General features: G+C 36.9%; 1 protein-coding gene across 1 annotated transcript in view; it reads right to left on the minus strand.

Annotated features, from left to right (window-relative positions):
* The window catches only part of STK39 (serine/threonine kinase 39), a 214,535-nt gene that overhangs the window by 93,931 nt on the left and 99,767 nt on the right, over positions 1-20,837 (minus strand). Inside the window, exons 10-13 of the mRNA XM_025039466.1 lie at positions 19,764-19,886; positions 19,639-19,665; positions 11,958-12,020; positions 10,086-10,153 (exon numbers count right to left, since the gene is read on the minus strand). Of these exons, the coding sequence (XP_024895234.1) occupies positions 10,086-10,153; positions 11,958-12,020; positions 19,639-19,665; positions 19,764-19,886 (281 nt within the window). The remainder of the gene's footprint in view (positions 1-10,085; positions 10,154-11,957; positions 12,021-19,638; positions 19,666-19,763; positions 19,887-20,837) is intronic.

Raw genomic sequence — 20,837 nt, forward strand, 5'->3', positions numbered from 1 at the left:
GGCATCTTGATATTAGAAGTTTGTGAAACATACCTTTAGCTAAGAATCTTTCAGCTGGCACACTGTGTAACAGGCTCTAAAAGCATAAAGACAATCTCTCCTCTCTCCCACGTTTAGGTCCCACACATCACTTCCTCTAACCCTAGCAAGCAGCCAAGGGAGGATTTCTTAAAGAATATAGACTAGAAGGAAGAAGCCAAAAGTATAGTGGCAAGGTGGACCCCTATGTTTGTGTTTTGTCACTGGTGAGGTTACACTCAGGAATCATTCATTTTTGTGGCTTCTCATCACAGTGCCTTAAATCGCTGCTCTAAGAACTCAACTCTAACACAGAGTGAGGATCTGTGTCAACTGCTACATGGGTAGTGACATCCTCTGCTGACCCAAGAGCTACATGATCAGCCCTTAGAATCCCTATGTGCTTTGAAACTGGGCTTACTCAATTACATATCTCCAGGTTCTCAATGTCTGAGAGTGTTTCACCAAGGTCAAAATTCAATGATAACAGAGATTTTTTTTACTGGGAAGTTTCAAACATCATTTTTGCACACATGAGCTTTTATATGCTGCTCTACTTAAAGTCGAGAATTCTGTTAACTATCTGTTAACTATTATTTGATTAACTATCAAATAATACTTTTTAAGTAAGTTTTGGCACATTCAGTCAAAATATAAGGCAGCCACTTAAAAGGACTGTGTAGACTTACATGCATTGATATAAAAAGATATCGAAGACATTACCAATCAAAGCAGATTAATAAAAATAAGCAAAATATGTATACAATAACACTTAAAAATTATATATTAAAGTATATATTAACATAAGAATAGAAAAAAGACTAGAAAATATTTATCGAGAGGCTAATACTAATGTATCTCAGGGTAGGATTACGGATGATTTTATTTCTTGTTCTTTTTTTCTTTTAATTGATATTTTAAATTTCTAAGATGACCATATATCGCTTAAAAATAAAGAACTATACATTCCTTATTGCTGAAAGTACTTATACTCAAACATCTTCTTAATCCATTGTCAAAAAAAAAAAAATGACATCTCAAAATGAATAGTTTTAAATTCATCTATTTTGCTTCTCTCTTACAATATCACATTTTTCCGAATATAAATTTGCCTTTTTAGCATGTTTACCAGCAGGAAAATTTTGTATATGCAAAAGGCCTATATCCTATACTACCCTACATCATCTATACTTAAACTATCTCATTGAAGCATACCATCGAACCAAACCATACCATTGAAAATATTAAATTAACATTAGAAAACCCAATCTCCAGCCTGAGTGTATTAGCTCTGTGACTGTAGGAAAGATACTTAGCATTTTCAATCTTTCTTTTTTATCTATGGGCAACAAACACAGAATGAAAGAAAAAATTAAATTGGGCAAGTGATGTGACAGCACTTTCAAAATTAAAAAAAAAAACACTGAAAATACTGGCTGCTATTTGCATCATCTTCAGCATCTCCTTCAAAATATTTCCAGGTATTCCTGTCACAATATTTAATAATGAGATTTTTAGGTAACATTCTTAAAAGGACATTTATGTAAAAAGGCTAATGAAAAGACAGGTAAATGTAACAGAACTGAATAAAGCACAGCTACTGGGTCAAGTGAAGAAGAGCAAGGACCAGCGTGTTAAACAGACCTAGGTTCAAGACCCATTTCTGTTTCTTTTGAGCTGTACAGCATCAGACAAATTACTGCCATGCCTTTATACCTTCATCTCCTCAGCTATGAAATGTCAGTTAACAGTACTGATGTTGTGGAGGTCTTATGATGATTAAGCCAGACAAAGTACACACAGTGCTTGTCACAGTGCCTGGTACACAGTAAGAACATCATCTTTTGAAGGACCTCACTGACAGTAAAACCAAGATGTGAAATGATTATTCTAATTCTCAGAGAAGGGGAAAAAACCAAAAGAGAACATTCAAAAAATTAAGGAAAATGCCAAGTATTTTTCACACTGAAGAACTGTATTTCTAGTAACTTGTTGCCTACATGATAATATATACCACTACTGGAAAACAAACATGGTTTTGTCAGAAATAATTTAAGTCTGATAAGGCCTTTATCAAAGACCATAGCCTGCCCCTTCCCTCGGATTCAATCTAACCATTACTCTTCTTAAAATCTGGATGTTGAAAAAAAATAAACACTGGATACTATGGAAACTAGTAACCCAAAAGTAACATTCAGACAAAAGGGCTCTCACCTTCCTTTAACTACTCATAGCTCTTCTTTCCAGCTGTCTGCTTGCTGCATTTATCACTTTCCTTGTGTTAGAGTCATTTGTGCAGGGTCTGCTCTCTCTGCCTACCTGGTAAGCTCTTTGAGTGCAGAAACCCTGTCTTATTCGTCTTTGGATTTTCCACAAAGACTTACACAAAGAAAATCAAAAATAAGTAGTTTGTTGAGGGGAAAAAAAAGAACACGTACTAAAAAGCATTGCTACAATTGAACAATATGCCTACACTGTTTAACCTTGTGGGGGAAAATTAATCAAGGCTCCAAACCACTCAACTAGTAAGAATTATGCAATTAATGTGATTTTACAGGCTAGAGAACGATTTAAGAATTCTAATCCCTCCTGAATGATGATAATATGAAATTAGAATTCAGGCATACTGATGCTAAAACAGTGTTCGACGTTGTTTTTATCAACTGCGGCTTTCTTTATGAAATTATAATTCACCAATAGCTAGGTTCATCGTTTAATAAACTAAAATAGGTCAAATTAGGCAATACTGTCATGCTAAAAGATTTTTGTTAAAATAAATACCCTATTCTCATTTTTTCCTATAAGCAAGAGAGCTGTTTTGTTGTCTGGAGTCTTTAACTGGCCCATCTAAGTCTAATGATGCTGCTACATAATATCAAGGTAAGTCCATTATGAGCAATTGAAAGGCTACACCATACAGAGCATCTATCTTTGACAAGAGTCATGGTTGCCATCAGCAAAACCACAACCGGAATCCATAGGGCTGAACTATCAAGGTATGAACGGCATCCGATACAAAGGAATTAACAATTTAACTAATAAGTTCATCATTTTCCAAGTCGCTGTCTGATTCCAAAAAACGTGTTTTATGTCAAATACATAATTATTCTATTTTATGAAAAATATATTAATGGCAAAATATATGTATAATGTTTAGCTCAAACCAGAACTGTTACTACTATCTCCTGACAGTATATAAATTATAAAGTGGCCCACTTGGTTTTCTTCTGAGATGTGTTTAAGAGATACAAGATTTGCTTATCTTGTATCTAAGTTTATGATGCTCAGTTTTTTTGATAACATAGATGACTTTACCATATACGCAATGAATAAGAGAACATTTGCAGAAAAGTACATAAAAGGAAAAAGAAAAATCTACATTTTAATTATCTCCATCCAGCATTTAACCTAAGGTCTGATTCTTTTTCTTCAACCTTACATATAACAGGTCAGTTTTAAAAGCAAGTTAAAGCAATATTATACTTTTTCAAGGAAGGAATTAACCTTTGTCTCCTCAGTCTTTTGCCTATGATCACCAAAACTAATAATGGAGAAATAAATATACGACCTTTAGCCACTTCCTTTTTGTGTAGAATGCAACATTTTGAAAAGTAAAATATTTTCCAGTTTCCTACTTGCAGAATGAAGGTGACGTTTACCTAGCAACTGGAGGTGAATGTAGGGGTGGGAGAGCCACATTCCTAGCAGGTAGGTCTATAAAATGTTACGTCAAGAAGAAAGTCAGAATGACCTTTCCAAGAAGTGGAGAAGGCAGCCATCCACATAGCATTACTCAAGGACCTATGAAAAGCCAGCTTGAAATGAAGTCTCTACCCACTAGCCTGTGGAGCACAGTACACATACGTGTCATGCCCAGATGATCTCAGGGGATAAGAAAGGCAAGCACATTTTTTTCTCAATACCCTATAGCTGCACATTGTCTAGAGGAGAGATTCACAGAGTGAGGGCAAATTTGTGTGTTATGTGTATCTATGTATGTATGTGTGTGTATATATACATACACACACACGCACTCCAGAATCTGGATGTGGATATTGGGAAGAATGAGAAGGGTACAAAAGAGGGCATGGATTTTCTAAAATCTGATGAATACTGGCCAGAATAACTTTCCAGCTTCCTCTCACACCGACTGGTCTAGGAGATAATTTTTCTGGGTCCAAGTGACCTAGAGCAAATTTCAAATAGGGAATGAGGTATAAAGAAATTGTATGGCAGGGCCGACATTAGATGGCAGGTTTCTGATACTCAACAAACATGTAACTTTAAGGTTCTAAGAAAAAGGAGTCGGACGTATGAGGTGGTGCTGGTGGTGAGAAAAGAGGGCAGGAGACTGCCACCCTGAGCTCAAGAGATCTCCGAGGGCAATTCTATGACCCATATTTTATGATTTAAACAGTGATTCTAAAACGGGGGCCCATGAGTGTGCTCACAGAACCCTCTATGAATGTTTTTAAATGTTATGTTTCCATTTCAATTATATTCATACTCACATACACATTTATATTCTGGGATGTCATGATAATATAATGTCCTTAAATTCATAGTCACTAACTGCAAGTGATCACTGGTGCAGCCTGTTCATCCTATCACATTTCCCTGGTAAATCTACTCTCCAGCTCTCCCACACAATCATCCCCTCATTTCTCAAACCTGGAACACATTTTCCTTCCTTACCCTCAACTGATGACACTTTGTTTTAATGAGAAAACAACAGAAGAGGACTTCCACTCACCCCACCACCTCCATTATGGTGGCTGCACTGTTCAACAGGTGACCTTTCCACTCTCCTAAGCCTGACATCTACATGGATGCCTGGGCATCATCCCTTCCCACCCACCTGAGCATATCAGTCTTACGACGTCCCCTCATTCCATTTTTCCTGTTCTATTGGATCATTCCCATACGAATAATGCTTTTTTAAAAAGACCTCTCTTCACCCCATATTCTCATCGAGCCATCATCCCAATTCTTTGCTCCCCATATTTAGCAAACTTCTAGCAAGACAAGTTATTTATCCTTATCTCACGTTCTTTCTTGCTACTCTGTCCTGAATCCAGTGCCATCAAGTTTTGTCCCCATCAATCCACTGAAATAACTCTTGCCAAAGTCAAGAATGTGCTACATTTTGCCAAATACAATGGTGAATTCTTAGTCCCCATTGTACTTGATCCCTAATAGCAGTTAATGCAACTTTTCACTCCATTCTTGAGCCAATTCCTCTGTTCGGTTTACAGGACCACCGTTCTCTCCTCTGCTGCACCAGCCTCTTCTTATCAATCAGTTAATTACTCCTCATCCATGCACCACCGGAGGTGTGTGCCAGGCCACTTCTCTTCTTTACCTTCATCACTCCCCAGGAGATCTCTTAAAATTTCATAGCTTTAAATACCATGCATGCCAACAGTTCTCCAATTTATTTATATCTCTAGCTCAGAAACAGATTTCCTTTGCAATCCAGACACATACCCCCTACTTGAGCTCATCACAGAGATATCCACTAGACAATCCAAACTTAACGTGTTCAAAACTGAACTCCTGATTCCACCTCAACCTGCAACTCCAACTCTCCCATCTCAGGAAACAGCAACTCCATTCGTCCATATTTTCAGGCCCAATCCTTGAGTAACTTTTGAGTTCTTGCTCCTCCATCCAGAGTCCAGTAATTGCATGTCACCTCCACACTGGTCCAGGTCACATTATTACTCTCTGCATCTCTGAGAGTCTACCAACGAACTCTGTTTCTACCCTAAATGGTCTATTTTCCACAATGCAAACACAGTGCTCATTTTAAAACTTAATTCACATCATATCATTCTTCTGCTCACAAACCTCCAACAGTTTCCACCAATAGCGAAATCCAAAGTCTTCACTACAAGCTACACGGCCCTATGTGATTCAGCCCCTGCTAACTCTTTGACCTCATCCCCTACCAGGCTGTCCGCACTGGTCCCCTGGCTGTTTTTATAACTGCTTATGCTTTCCCCTCAGAATCTTTGCAATCACTGTTTGCTCTGCCAAACAACTAGTTGCCTCCAAACAACTTCATGGCTTGAATCCTCACTTCCATCGGTGGTCAGTTCAAATATCATTTTATTTAGAGAGCCCTTCCGTAGTAGGCAGTTTTATAATGGTGTCCAGTATTCCTGTCCCCAGGTGTACATGTCCTGCATAATCCTCCCCAAGTGCGAAGGGGACCTTTAGATATGATGGGCTGTCACTCCCATGATTAAGTTACGTTACATGGAAAAGGTGAAAGGATTTGGCAGATATAACTAAAGTTCCAAAACAACTGATTTTGACTTAATCTAAAGGGAGATTATCCTAGATGGGACTGGTTTAATCATCAGGTGAAAAACCTTTAACAGAGGGGCTGAGGCCTTAGAGGGAAGGGGAGATGGTCTCCTGTTGTCCCTGAAAAAAGCAAAGTCATGTTGGAATGGTCTGTGGAGCAGGGTGGTCCGATGGAGCAGAGGAGACCGCAGTCCACAACTGTAAGGACTGAATTCTGACAACACCCCAATGACCCTGGAAGAAGGCCTAGGGCTCCAGATGAGCATGCCTTAATTGCAGGCTTATAAGACACAGCAGAGAACTCTTAAGTGGTGCCCAGACTTCTCACCAAAAAAAACTGTGAGATAGTAAAAGTATGTTGTTTTAAGCCACTAAGTTCATGGCAATTTGTTACACAGCAGTTGAAAACTAATATGCCTTCCTTAATACAGAATAGCACCTTCTATCCTGATGTAGCTCTTCTTTCACATAACTTGATATATTATTATATATCATGGAAGTAACATTTGAATTGTTCCTCTTTCTGCCTCCAGCATGTAAGCTCCTGGAGGACAAGAAATGTCTTGTTCCCCACCTCCCACCACTGGTTATATCACACATGCACATATAGGTGCTCAATAAATATTTATAAAATGAATGTATTTTCTGTTTACACTTACATCAGTACAGAGTGATCACAAAAATTTAATAGCATTTAACTTTTAACTTTCGAAGGCTATTTTTCACATTAAAGTACAAGGATTGCCCTTCGAGGAGTCCAACAGTATATTCTGAGAAATTCACAAGCTCTTAAATATGAAAAACACTAGCTTAAGCAAAAACCTTTTTAAAATATAGGGTAAGCATGTATACAAACAATCGGGCATCAACATATGTTCACTGAAAATAAGTTACACTAAAAATCATTTCCATATTTTGAAGGTGTTTCTAGGTGGTTACATTTAGGAAAATACCATTGTTACGTCTTAATTTCAGCAACACTTTCTGTGGATCCTTTTATAATATCCTTCTGAATGGTTAATGTCTGCTAAAAGGGATGGGAGTAAATAGGATTTGTTTTTGGTTGAACAATGATACCATAAAATACTAATTATTCAAAGCCATTTAGAAAGTGAGCAGTTTCCAACAGATGCCAGAGGCTCTTTCCTACTTGAATTTCTGAACATGTTAATCAGTGTTTTGGATAAAGATGTCAAAGATAGGTTCATCAGACTGGCAAGTGATATATATCCAAACACCATAACTAATATGACACATCGACAATCATGAGTAAGATGTATGGTGGGCAAGCAGCAAGTCAAAATCAACAGATTCATTATTATAGTTATAAATGTTAAGACAGAGTTTTAAAACACACGCTGAATGAAGTTCAGAATCAGGCTTGATGATCCTTCAAATGAAAAAAATAATATCAGGTTTAGTTTGACTGTTAGGTCATGCTAAATTTGCCAACAAGGTACATGGATATTTCAAAAGGTAATGAAAATGAGACGATTTAGGAGAAATACAGAATGTGATTTGAAAAATCACATGATCTTACTACTGTATTCAAGCGGCTCAGACCACATCTAAAGGCCTGCATTTAATTAAGGGTGCTACATTTACGTTTCAAAGAGACAATGTCAAACTGGAAAACAATTCCAGGAAAAGAGTTCTGAGGTCAAATAGGTTTTAGAATGAACAACTTCCTTTCCTGTAGGACTTCTTAGAACCTTTAATGTTAATGTTCCTTTCGATTTCCAAAAATAGAGAGGGTATGAGGGTGAGGGAGAGAGGGAAGGAGAGTGTGTGTGCGCGCATGCGCACGCGTGCGCATGCACACGCGCAGAAAAGATGGATACCACACACTACTGTTTCTTAACATTTTTGGACATGGAACTCTTTCTTCTCAGAGAATACTGTAGGACTAGTGATCTAAGCCACAAACTCAGGAAAACTACCACCCAGACCCATGAGGAAAATGGTAACAAAAGCAGGTGCAGAATAAATGTCAATAAAGGTGACTAACCAGGATTATGAGGGGGATACAGTATGAGAAGCACAGCTAAAGTTATTTGCACTGATTTGCTTAGGAAAAGAGAAGAATAAGCCTTGCAAATATACGAATGGCTCTCAGAAAAATGAGGAAATGCGTTTGTTTTTACATTGTTCTACTGCCTAGAGCAAAACAATATTTGAAGATAAGGCTTGAAATATGCTTTTCAAAGACACCTTTCAGGTCTTTTATCCACAGAGCCTGATATTTACTCTGAGGGCCAGAATTTGAGCCCGTAGGGGCCCAGAATAGGAAGGTCAGTTGAATCTTCAAGAGGAAGATGAACTATAACAATTAAAGCTTTTTAGTATCATAGAGGTGATCATGGAAAAAGGTGACCCACAGTATGCAAACAGCCTCGGTAAATATCCAACAACTAGACAAAAGAAAATATTCCTGTGTATATTAAATAAAAGATTGCATGACTAGATTCTAAAGGTCACTTCCAACACTGCACACTCCGTGGACTGACTGCAATCTCCACAGTCTCGCTCATTCCTGCGAACTAACGCCAAGCACTGAGCCTGGTACAGAGTGGGTTTCTCATAAACACTGGTGGATTGAATGAATAAACTAACAAATGAAAAATAAATGAAAGGAGTACCTGGTTCCAAAGTCAAATGAGAAGGAAATGGGCTATTTCATTCTTTGGAGATTGTGAAATATGCTAATTGTGACTCATAATCAAGACTACTTTCAAATATAAGGAAAACAGTCTTGTAATAATTTCACTTCTTGACTGGAAAATCAACTGAATTAAATCACAACAAGGGTTGTTGTGAGGGTCCCCTGGTAAGTATGTGAAAATGAACTGCAGATTGTAAATGACCATCAGAAGGAAGGGGTGATTATGGCAATGATAATCTACCCTGACGGACTACAATAACTCAGAGGGCTGGAAACTAACCTTGAAAATGAACCTGCTTTTTATAGCCACAGCTCTGAAAATGGTCCATTAGCCATGTGTTTTATTTGTTTAATTGTCAAAGGAGAACATGTATAACTTATTTTAGAACACCTTCAAAAACATGACCATATTCTGATTGACGTGGCAAATTAAGCTGTTTACAATTAAGTTTAAGCAAATTTCTTTTATCTTGAGATACCAAATTCTTAACAAAGAATATACATTAAGATAGACATTAAAATTTAAAAATCCTTGAAGCAGAAAGAGCTTTCATTCATTAGATACAAAGACTATACTGTCAGGCACCAAATGTGTATCCATTTCCTAGAAGACTGAGGGTTCTTTCAAAATATATGTCATTTCTCCACAGTGGCTGATCAAAACTATCACTGAAAAATGTTCTGAACAGGCAACTTGTAGTACAAGCATGGTTTATTTCTGACAGAGACCAACTGCTGAAGTGTGAAAGAAACTCATTAAAAATCTTACTGTGATCTCACATTGTAAAAAAGTAACAAACAAACAAACAAAAAAAACCTCAAGAATGAAAAGGCGAGGAAAGAACACTTAATGAAGGGTACACTGAGCCTGCAGACACACTCAGCTGGTGCTTTTCTTTCTTACTCTTCTTTAGTAAGCAGCTAAAAGAGAACAGTCAGTTCTAGAAATACAGCATACACTAGCTATTTTGGGAAATCAAATAAGCTTAAAATTTTATTTTATTTTACATTAATATTATAAAAAGCTAATGAAGGTGATCAGGATATCGTACTATAGGGAAAGTGATGCAAAACAAACAACAATATCATTTACCTTAATCTTAAAACGAGGTTCACAGCACAAGAAGCTTCTCTATAGTCCTCACTAGCATTGGGTTGGCCCTTTAAAAAAAAAAAAAAACAAAAAACAGCAAAAGAGTGTTATTTATAAACCCAGGAAACACACAAATAAAATCATGACATCCCTTGATTCATACAGTCCTTTCTTTCTGGAAATTTCAAAACTAGGTTTTTGTACATGCTGGTCTTATTTTGTCACCTAACAGTTCCGTGTGAAGGTTGGAAAGATGACTAATTCCCATCACAACTGTGAATACGAATATTTCATATAGGAAGCCTCAACATATACGATGAGCACTATAAACAACTGGTATAAGATGCAATAAGTCCGAAGAAGGCTCATCCATCTAAATGAGCACCTTGCAACCAGAGCCATGGACTGTTCCCCCCAGGCCTTGGTGATGTACAGGGGTTTGTTTGGGTACCTTAAACTTCAGGATGCAGAGGAAGGTGAAACCCAGTAGATTTGGCCACTGTTTACCTTTCCTGCCTTTCTCACCTAGAGCCTATTTCCTTGAATACAGATCGTCAGCCATGAATGCATCTACTACATAGCCCCTCCCTACTCCCATGAATCATGGACCAGTAGGCCTTCCTACTGGAGTAGGACAGTAAGGGATTTCAGGTCAGTCCTTGACTCTGCCACCGACCAACTATGCAACTGTGGGCGAGTCAGTCTCTGAACCTTTTTTCCTATTTATAAAATGGGGATAATACCTACTGCAAAAGGTTGCTGGGAGAACAAAATAATATATATGAAAATGAGTCATAAACTGCAACATATTATACAACACTAGTTTTCCTAATCCCTTTTCCTGTTTACTCTCTTTGCCTTCAGGCCCATCATTATTCCTAACTTGCCTTCAATCATTTAACCAATCCCTACAGTTTTTCTCCAGGTGTTTTACTGAGTTGCCTGATACAGTATAAAAGACCTAAACTGAATCCTGCTTCTTCTTCTAAGCTGCTGTGCGACCTGGGGTGAGCCACTTAACCTCTGCAAATCTTTGCTTCTTCAGCTATCACAAAAAGGCCAAGGACTAGATATTTGACCTCAAACAGGCTTCCTGCAACCATGAAATCACATTCTGTTTCCTCAACATACAGATGTTTCATAAAACACAGATCAGGTAAGATAGAAATGAATTTAAATGGAATACGCAGATTTTGTAAAACAAATCATGATCTCAAGGCTAGTGATGCTTGATAGTATAACTAACTACCTTGAGAGCAGAGGGCTTGTCTATTAATTACAGAGCAAAACCATAATGGCAGCATGCACCCTGGCTCCATGTCCATCTTTTCTCCCATGTATTGCTCATCACCCTTCATCAGCAATCAATACAACTCATGTCTCATGTCTTCCGTCATATAAATTTTAATACAAATGCATTTCGCAGTCGCTGAATTATTATTTTTACAAGGCAGGTTGTAGAGATAAATTGACCCATAAAATTTAATGATAAAAGAATTATAAAAACAGGTTATAGAAATCCAACCAGGAGCAAAAAAAGAAAAGTATCAATTAACTACAATGTTTTCTGGCTGGAATCTAACAGAATGGTGAGTCATTTTCTTTCCTTTTGTTATTTCACACAGTACCAGCAATTTCAGAAGCAGTCTGGTAATCAATTCTTGCTCTTGAACCCATCATTTAAAGGTTGGAGGTCCTGAAAATCATGGTCAATAGTGACAGTACTCTTTTCTCCATACCTATTAAAAAAGAGAGTTTACAAGCCTCTGATTTGGAAGCGCTACCCTGAAATTGTCTTTCTAAAATGTTTTTTTTTTTTTTTTAATCTGTCTACAAAGCATTTCAGACATAAATGACTTCGGGGAAACATACCTGAGAGTCCTGCACGGAAAGGGACTGTATTTGCTCGGGCAGACTGCTGGCATTCACCGCAATCTGTTAAGAGAGCCACCGTTACAGCACTTAAGGAAACCAAAATGAGACATTAAGGTCAGTGTTGTGACACTGAGTCCCGATTATCAGAGACAAATATTTTAAATAATTTAAGAAATTTTCAAGCAGTATTTCTCAAAGTATGGTTCTCTGACACACTGCACTGGAATCATATAAGACACATGTTAGGGATTTCTAGGCCCCACCCAACCTTATTCAGAATTCCGTGGAGATGGAAGAGAATCTGTATCTTTAACAAGTACCCTGAGTGATCTTTATGCTTTTAGAGAACCATTGAGCTACAGTGAAAGGCATGGACTATTGGATATTTTAAGCTTGGTAACAAAGATGCCCTAGGACCATTTTGTTCTTGTCCCATAACTTCATCTAAAGTTAAGGGCCTTCTATGAAAGGACGTTAGGATTAGTAAAACCTGCCCCTTTCATGATTACTGTGAACAACTTAGTCCTGGATTTTAGAAACATAAAGGTAGATGAGCTTTTAAAACATTTTCACAAACAGAAATGCCAGAGTGATAGGTTATATTTTTCTCCCGAACTTGGAAATCCGACCCTAATGTGATATCCAAAATATTTTCACCTCCAACTCTACTTCTGTGAACTCTGCCCTGAACAAAAATTGAAAGACAAAAAAACTCAAAGAGAAATCAATGAAAAAGATTAAAAGAAGTTCCTGTTTCTAAACTTGCTATCAATTCTAAAATAATCGGAAGTCATCAGAAGTTCTTTGTGACAAGGATTTTCTACAGTTTAAGAGCATAACATTTTTACTCTCTGTGATTCCTCAAAAATAACTATGCTAGTAATGAAGTAAGAGGGCTAAGTATACTGATGTTTACGGTTTACTTTGAAATACATAAAAAATGAAGATGGACTGAAGGATGAATAGATAGATATGCATGTGACAAAGCAAATACAGTAATGATAGGACCTACGTGATAGGAATGTGGGTGTTCACTATTACACGCTTTTAATGTTGCTGTATTTTTGAAATTTTTCATACTAAATTGTTGGGAGAAAATTACTGTTAGAACAAACAACTAGTGTTCCATAACCAGCCAGAGGGCCTATGCCTACACCAAATGATCTCTATTATAAAGAATCTTTCAGGCCGACTCCACAATCTTAAGGTTTGAGATACAACCAAAAGCCACATCAGCACTTAGAGAACATCCTACCTTCAGTCAAAGAACCATGTAATCTGAAAAACCTTAATGGCATTACTAGAGGCAATATCTTCTCTTTCCCCTAGGGTGCCCTCTTATTCCTGAGGGATCGATTATCAGGATGGAGAGCTAATTAACTAGACTGGGGGCTGAAACCTCATACACCCTGCAAGCTCACTGTGTAGGTGTAACTGCATGCAATAAAGAGATCAGCCTCAGTCTCTTGCTGGTTCACAAGCATTACAGGTGATTCTTCAGAAAATGTGCAGAGATGCACAGGAGTGGTGCAGAGAGAGATTCCCTCCACAAAACACCTGCATTGACAACCAATCATAGCCCCGCAAAATTTCAGCATTATGGACTCCATTCTATCCATTTAGGGCATGTCTTTTGGGCACATATTTTTACACATAAAAACTTGAAAGAAAATTAACATGTTAAGTAGCTGCCATTCAGCAACAGTATAATATAAATTTGACTACTGGAATTTTTTGTGTTAAACAGTTCACTATAAGAAGACTTGAGAGAATGTTGTTTTGACTGGGCGGGGGCGGAGGGGAGGGCATAATTAATGTTGGACACCGCCGTGGAAATAGGCCTTTGGTACTGAGTGAAAAAGAGGTAAAGATCTTGAGTTGGAGAGAAAGGACAATGTCTACTTTCCAATTTTTCACAAGGTTCTGCCTAATCTTCTCATTTTCTATTTTTAAAAATGGCTAAAAGCAATCTGTTATTCTAAATTGGGTCCTGGAACAGAAAAAGAGTGTTAGTGGGCAAACTAGTGAAATACAAACAGTCTGAGGTTTACTTGATAGTAATGCAGCTCTGTTGGTTTAGTTGTGACAAACGTACCAGGGTGACACGAATCAGTGCAGTGGAGGAACTCTGGTGAAGAGTGTATGGAAACTCTGTACTATCTTTGCAACATTTCCATAAATCTAAAATTATTCCAAAGTAAAATATCTTCAGAAATACAGAATATTTCTGATCACAAATCTAACTTATTACAACTAGCCAGAAAGTCGGTCACCTGCAATAAGAACACCTTTTAAAAAGTGGTATCATAAAAGTATCAAGTTAAAGCCATCTGTGATGACTAAGGCTAAGTATAATAAATTTGGAGGAAGAAATCAAATCTTTCTATCTACAAATGGGTACAAAACAAACACGTATGAGAGTTAATAGGCATCTGGAAAACACAATGTCATCAGAAATTTTTAAAAGCTAAAGGCAGTTTTAACAATCACCAGGCAATAGCAATGAGTACCATAAGCAATAAATTTAGCTTGCACATTTTGACTAATCTCTAGTAAAATTAACTCAACCTAAATTCACACCCAATGCATTTTTTCTCCTTAGAAGAAAATATCAGTTAGGAAACGTGCACAATTAACCTTGCCTAGACTTCATAATGAAATTCTTCAATAAACCTCTTGTGCGTGCACATCGCTGGTGTCTCTTATGTGTGCAAATTTCTTCTTCTTATATGGACACCAGATTCAATTAGGCCCCACACTAAGGACTTATTTTTTTTTTTTAAAGCACTCAGAGAGGAAAGACCGTGTGAGGACACTATAAGACAGCTATGTGCAAACCAAGCAGAGAGGCCTCAAAAGAAACCAAACCTGCTGACACCTTGCTTCTGGGCTTCTAGCCTCCAGAACTCTGAGAAAATAAATTTCTGTTGCGACGTCTCCTCCCTCCCAGCACCACCAGATACATACATACATCTCTCGTGGGCTTTATAGGGCTTCGGGCCAACAAACCTTCCCACCTGGCTTCATTATACTCCATTAAATAAGGACAACTCTCCCATGAGATTTCTGAAACATCTTAATGTTTTTTAATTTTTTTTTTTTTTGAGATTTCTTTTAGACATATTTAAAACAAATCTTCAGGAAGTTTGAGCACACAATCTTCCTGGATTCCAATCTGGACTTCTGGATTCAGAGCATTTGGTGCGGTTTTCCTAGTCAGTGGTCCTTTATTCTAGCCATGTATTGGAATCATGTAAGCAGCGTTTTAAAAATCAGAGTTGCCTGGACATCACCCCAAACTATCAAATTGTAACTTCAGGGCTGGGTATAGGCATCTACACTTTTAAAGCTTTGGTTTTTCTGACGTGGAGCCAAGGTTGCAAACTATTTGTTTTCATGCCACCTAATGGAGGGGCTGCTATAAAAAGAATGTGTCTTTAATAGAAGCCTTAGCAAATGCCTTCTTCGATTAAATGAAACCAAAAGAAACTGAATTTAAAGACAAAATCAATTTCTCTTTTATATAGAAAATTAGAGTATAAAGCAAAATTGACCAAAACAATCATAAAACATGCACTGATTATTTCAGTGTCTCACAAAAAGATTCCAAAATCACAGTCAAAAAGATCAATAACAAGATAATAGTTTTATAGTAGCCTATACAGCATCTTAGCTAGGTTTTACATAAGCTAGGATGCTACATAAGCTAGGAAACCTCACCTAAAGAAGCTAGTCCTTGTAAAGACCACCCTGACCCCCACCCCCAGAGAGCTGAGAAGCTTCTAGAGATCAGGCTCTCTTCTTTGCTTTTGTGTAATTCCCACAATGCCACAGTGCCTAACACAGCACCATGTAAAAATCAGGCACACATTAATATTTGTTCAATTAACTAACTTTATTATTACTATTTTTAACCTTTAGTCTCCACTGGCTTCCACCGTCCACATAGAACAAGATAATAAATAAATGAAATGTACATAAATTATCTACTTGCTACGAACTATTAATTACTAGTGGGTGAATAATAGTTTGCAAGGCTATTTCTAAAAACAGGACCAATTTTTCAACGGGTTTGACTATGAATCTTAAGTTGTGTAACTCAGGAACTTTACAGTTTACAAAGGAAATTCCTTTAGTCTTAAGGGGGTCTCCAAATATGGTCCAGTACTAGGCACATCTGTCTGATGGCCCTCTGACAAAACCTGGCCTTATCAATTTTCAATTTTCTCCAAATAATGCTGTATTACCTTGACATTCAGCCTTATACTTCCTAGGAAGCCAAACAGCACCTCGCAAGTATTGCTAAAATACCTCCCCTCTACTGCAGCATTTTACTCGGTCTAAACATGGAACTACTATGGTGACTTTTACTGAACGTCACCTCAATTTCTTCTGATCTTTCCCCCACTTATGACCTATTCATATATAAGATATGTCTATGCACGCACTGGGTTTAATGTACATATTTCATTGTATGGGTATTCACGTTGCTAACAAACATGTATAGAGTGTCTATTAGATGTCACAGGGATACAAACAGGAGTAAAATACTAACCCAGTCTTTTAGTGGCTTATAGTCAAGTAAAACACTAAACTGCAATTTAAATGACAAGAATTATCAAAAACCTTATTAAAATGTAAACACTCTGGCATTCAAAAGTGCCATTTGGCAGAGAAAAGCATTTTCTCCCTCAAAGATGTTTAAAGGAACAAAGTACAATGTCAGTGGCTGTACACATTGGTATATCTTTTTTCCCCTTAGCTTTGCTGAGGTATAACTGACAAATAAAACTGAAAGATATTTAAAGTGCAACTATTTTTCTATTTTATAGCAACTATAAAACATTTGAAATCAGCAGACACTTCTAGGCAATCACAATTTTACATACCTATACTTTACTCGTATATGTGGTCTCTCAAAATGCATATACAAAAATTTTAATGGAATGCAGTTTGTAACAGCAACTTACATGCTCACCAAGAAGGAAATGATTAAATAAACCATTTCGATCCATTCGTCATACTATGTAGCAGTTAAAACTAAAGAGGAAGATCTACAACAACATGAAAAAATTTTGAAAACATAAGGCAAGTTGAAAAAAAATATATTTTTAGTTTTTTATAATCCCATTGTTTTAAAAATAATACGCTAGATTTCTTTATGTACATATTTGTATGTAATGAGCAGAAAAAGGTCTGAAAGAAAACACTGCAAAATGATAACCTTTGTGGAAATAAGCGACTGGTAGCCACTGGGATGAGAAGCGTAGCAAGATAAAAGTGATCTTTCAGTTTTTATTATACTTAATCCTTTCATAACTTTTACAAGTATTTACTCTATGTCCCTAATCAATAAGGCCTACCCTGACGAACCCATTTAAAATTACAGCCCCCTATGTGTGACACTACCTGTATCCTCTACCCATTGTTTTTTTCCATTACTTCTACTGCACTTATTTATTTACATTATTTATTTACTTATGAAATTACTGTATGTTGTTTATGTACTCCCTTTAGAATGTAAACTCCACAAGGGCATAAAATTTCACTGTTATTCTCACTGATATATCCCCAACAGCTACTAAAACAATGCTTATAGTAGATACATATATATACGCACACACACAAATATATACACATATATATTTGTTGACTACTTACATATTTAACATATTTGCTTTTGTAATAAGTAAATAAAATACCTTCTGTTTTGCTTACCAAAAATGATTTAGGGTGATTGGCAAATCAAGGGACTACTTTAACTAAAGCTGAAAAGACAGAGGAACCATCATTGTAGTTGCTCTAAAACAACTCAAGATACTGAAATGCCAGGCTTGCAAAAAAAAAAAAAAAAAAATTGCCTTAGAAGCTGCATATTAGCAGGTGGGCTGGTTATTCTTAAAATTTGGTGAGAGTGTTCTCAATCAAACACATGCATTTTTTACAAAAATAAGAAACCTATCTACATGCTTCCTTAATTATATAGCAGTATGGGAACAGACATATGCCACTGGGAAATCAAATAAGTCTAGATATAGTAAAGAGCCTAAGACTTTCAAGCCCTGATCAAAAAGATCAATAGTGATACCTGATTATTAATTGACTGATGCTATACATTATTCTCTTTCTTGTCTATGAAGAAAATATTCATGCCAAAAGATACTACTATCCAAATAACACATTGGATACAGTTAGAGCATCTTCAACAAGCACACAGTAAGATATTGTCACAACAAACTTAACAAACCCTCATGAGGAAATTCCTCATGAGGAAAATCCTCAGTACTATTAAGAAAAGATTCAGTGAATATTATCCAATGAAGATATCTTGTAGTGAACCACTAATGACTGGCATTTGAGTGAGAAATACAACAAAATAACTTGAATCCTGTTATTTTTGTTGTATTTCTAAGCAGAACTGACAATTCTAGTTAGAAATACTCTTAGAAATAGATGAAAAACTTGACTCTGTACTTTAGATAAAATGCGAAAGTGGGCAAGAGGACAGAGTTTTCAAGACACCTGGTTAAGATCATTCTAAACACCCAGTATGACATCTGTGTAGTCAACATGTCCTATTGTGAGGTTCATCACCATTGTTCCTAACACAGTTTATATTTTATATATGAAATGGAAAGATGAATTCATAAGATAAACATAGAGGGAAACAGGATCTGAAAGTGTTACCCATGGGAGGCTAGCCAACTTAAAAATCCCTTGAAAAGGCCTATCAATGTGGCATGAAGGAAGACGAGAAAATGGAGGGAGGGACAAAATAACCGAGGGAGGAGTGGCTTCTAACTCTGATGCTATCTTTTTAGAAGGTCCAGCTGGCTACTGCCACTTAAAGCGGAATGATAAGATTCACTCCATTTAAACAAAAGAAAATGTCTGCTAATTTAAAAAAAGTTGGGATGGATATCATTTATAACCCAAAGTCTTCTGTTTCCTTACTGAGAATTTATCAAGGTACACATTAATAACTAGGTCTATAAAATATTTGGAACTATTTTAAATATGCTCAAATTTCCTCTAGGAGAATTAGCAAGTCCTTTGAACTACAGTCATCATCAGTCATTAGGCATTAGGATAATTAACCAGATAGAGGAAATAAAGTTGGTCAAAAGATGACCAGTTCTCAAGGAGAAGCTGATTAAAGAGTGTCCTTGCCTACTTAGTCACCTAGGAGATTCAAAAATCAAGACCAAAAGATTCAACCTAGAGTTGCTAACCATTTTAATATTTTACTTTATTGGAAACTATCAATCTAAAAGAAAATTTTCCCGTATGTTTTCTAATGACTAAAAGTAATGCCAAGAGTTAAGATTAATTGTGTAAACAGTCTGTACCAAGGACTCCACTTTGAGTGCTTTATGTAGGTGATTTCATCAGTCCTTGGGGCAATTTTATAAGCATTGTGATCATCCTCATTTAACAAAAGAGAAAACTGAGGCTCAGAGAGTAAAGTAACCCCAATTCATACAGCTCAAAAGTAACTCAGACAGAATCGGAACCCGCAAAGTCTATGCCCATTTTCTTTTTTTCCCACAGCATGAGAACAAAATCGAAGTCTCTTCCCCCAAATGATCAGATTCTGATACTACAAGAGGTGAGGGTTTGGGGGGCAGAAATGAAATGTTAAAAAAGAATTAAAAATCAATAAATAAACATCACTCACCTCTGGATTTTCTTTTACTCTTCGTGACTGTAAAACATTATGTATCCATTAATATATACACGCACACAAAATACAACAAAAATAAAATTTACACAGGTTAGCTTATCATCATCAATGTCATTTACCTTTTCTTGAGAAAAAGCTGCTTTTCCTTCTTCACTTTTTTCATCCATCTCGTCATCACTCCACTCCCAGTCACCGTCTTCGGTTTTATGAAGGTGACCACTTGACCCAGGAACTCTTCTTACCTGAATCAAAACAAACCCACCCAGTTCTTCACTAGTCGAATGTGAACAGTGCTCGCTGGTGCTGCTACTTGGGTTACACAGCACACACACCATCCTGAAAATAACCTAAGTGGTTATGAATTCAGGGATAACTAGCAGTTAATACCCACACACACTACACAGCCTCCAGACTCCCACACTCATCCTCTTTCCAAAGATATTGTGTTCTTGAAATGCGTGACTATATACATGTAGAACAAAATATTTTGGAAGATTATCACACACATCGGCCATCGAGGATCAAGCTCATCTCTCACTTTTGCTTCAGTTAACGCTTTATTAATTACAACACATAAAAGGCCATGTGGTACGCTTCAAAATTGCCTAAGGAAATGCATGCAAGCAACAGACTGCTGACTGAGCGAAGACAGGAGAATTAAGTAGCCTAATGAAGCATACTAGACTAGAGGTATCAGCGATCTAAAACCTAAGTCAAAAAAAGCAAATACCCTTCTGTTGCCACCTTGATCTTTTTCAGAACCTGATATCATGCTTGTTTTCCCAGGATTCTGCTCAACCTACTTAAGCAAAACAAAATGGTGTCAGACTATTCTTAACATACTTTGTGAAACACTTTAATACTTACAAGATTGCTAGAAATACAGCAAGATAATAAGCAGCTATGCCGGATAATCTACAGAGATTATAATCAATCTTCGCCAATTATTTCAATTTTTTTTTTAAACTAGGGTCAGAGATGTAATCCCTGGGCATACTTTTCAAGTGTCTTTGTGGTTGAAAAAGCAAAACTTTTTAAAAAAATAGGATGACTGAGAATGATGAGCTTCTTAGCCTTAAAAAATGGACTGAGACATAATTAAGCAAAGCAATGTAGCAGATGAACATGATGCGGACGGAACAGCCAGGGATCTACTGATTCAGAGAAACTTCAAGTGGAAAGGGACGTTGAAG

This window comes from Pteropus alecto, unplaced genomic scaffold, assembly GCF_000325575.1.
Source record: "Pteropus alecto unplaced genomic scaffold, ASM32557v1 scaffold3, whole genome shotgun sequence".
Taxonomy (NCBI): domain Eukaryota; kingdom Metazoa; phylum Chordata; class Mammalia; order Chiroptera; family Pteropodidae; genus Pteropus; species Pteropus alecto.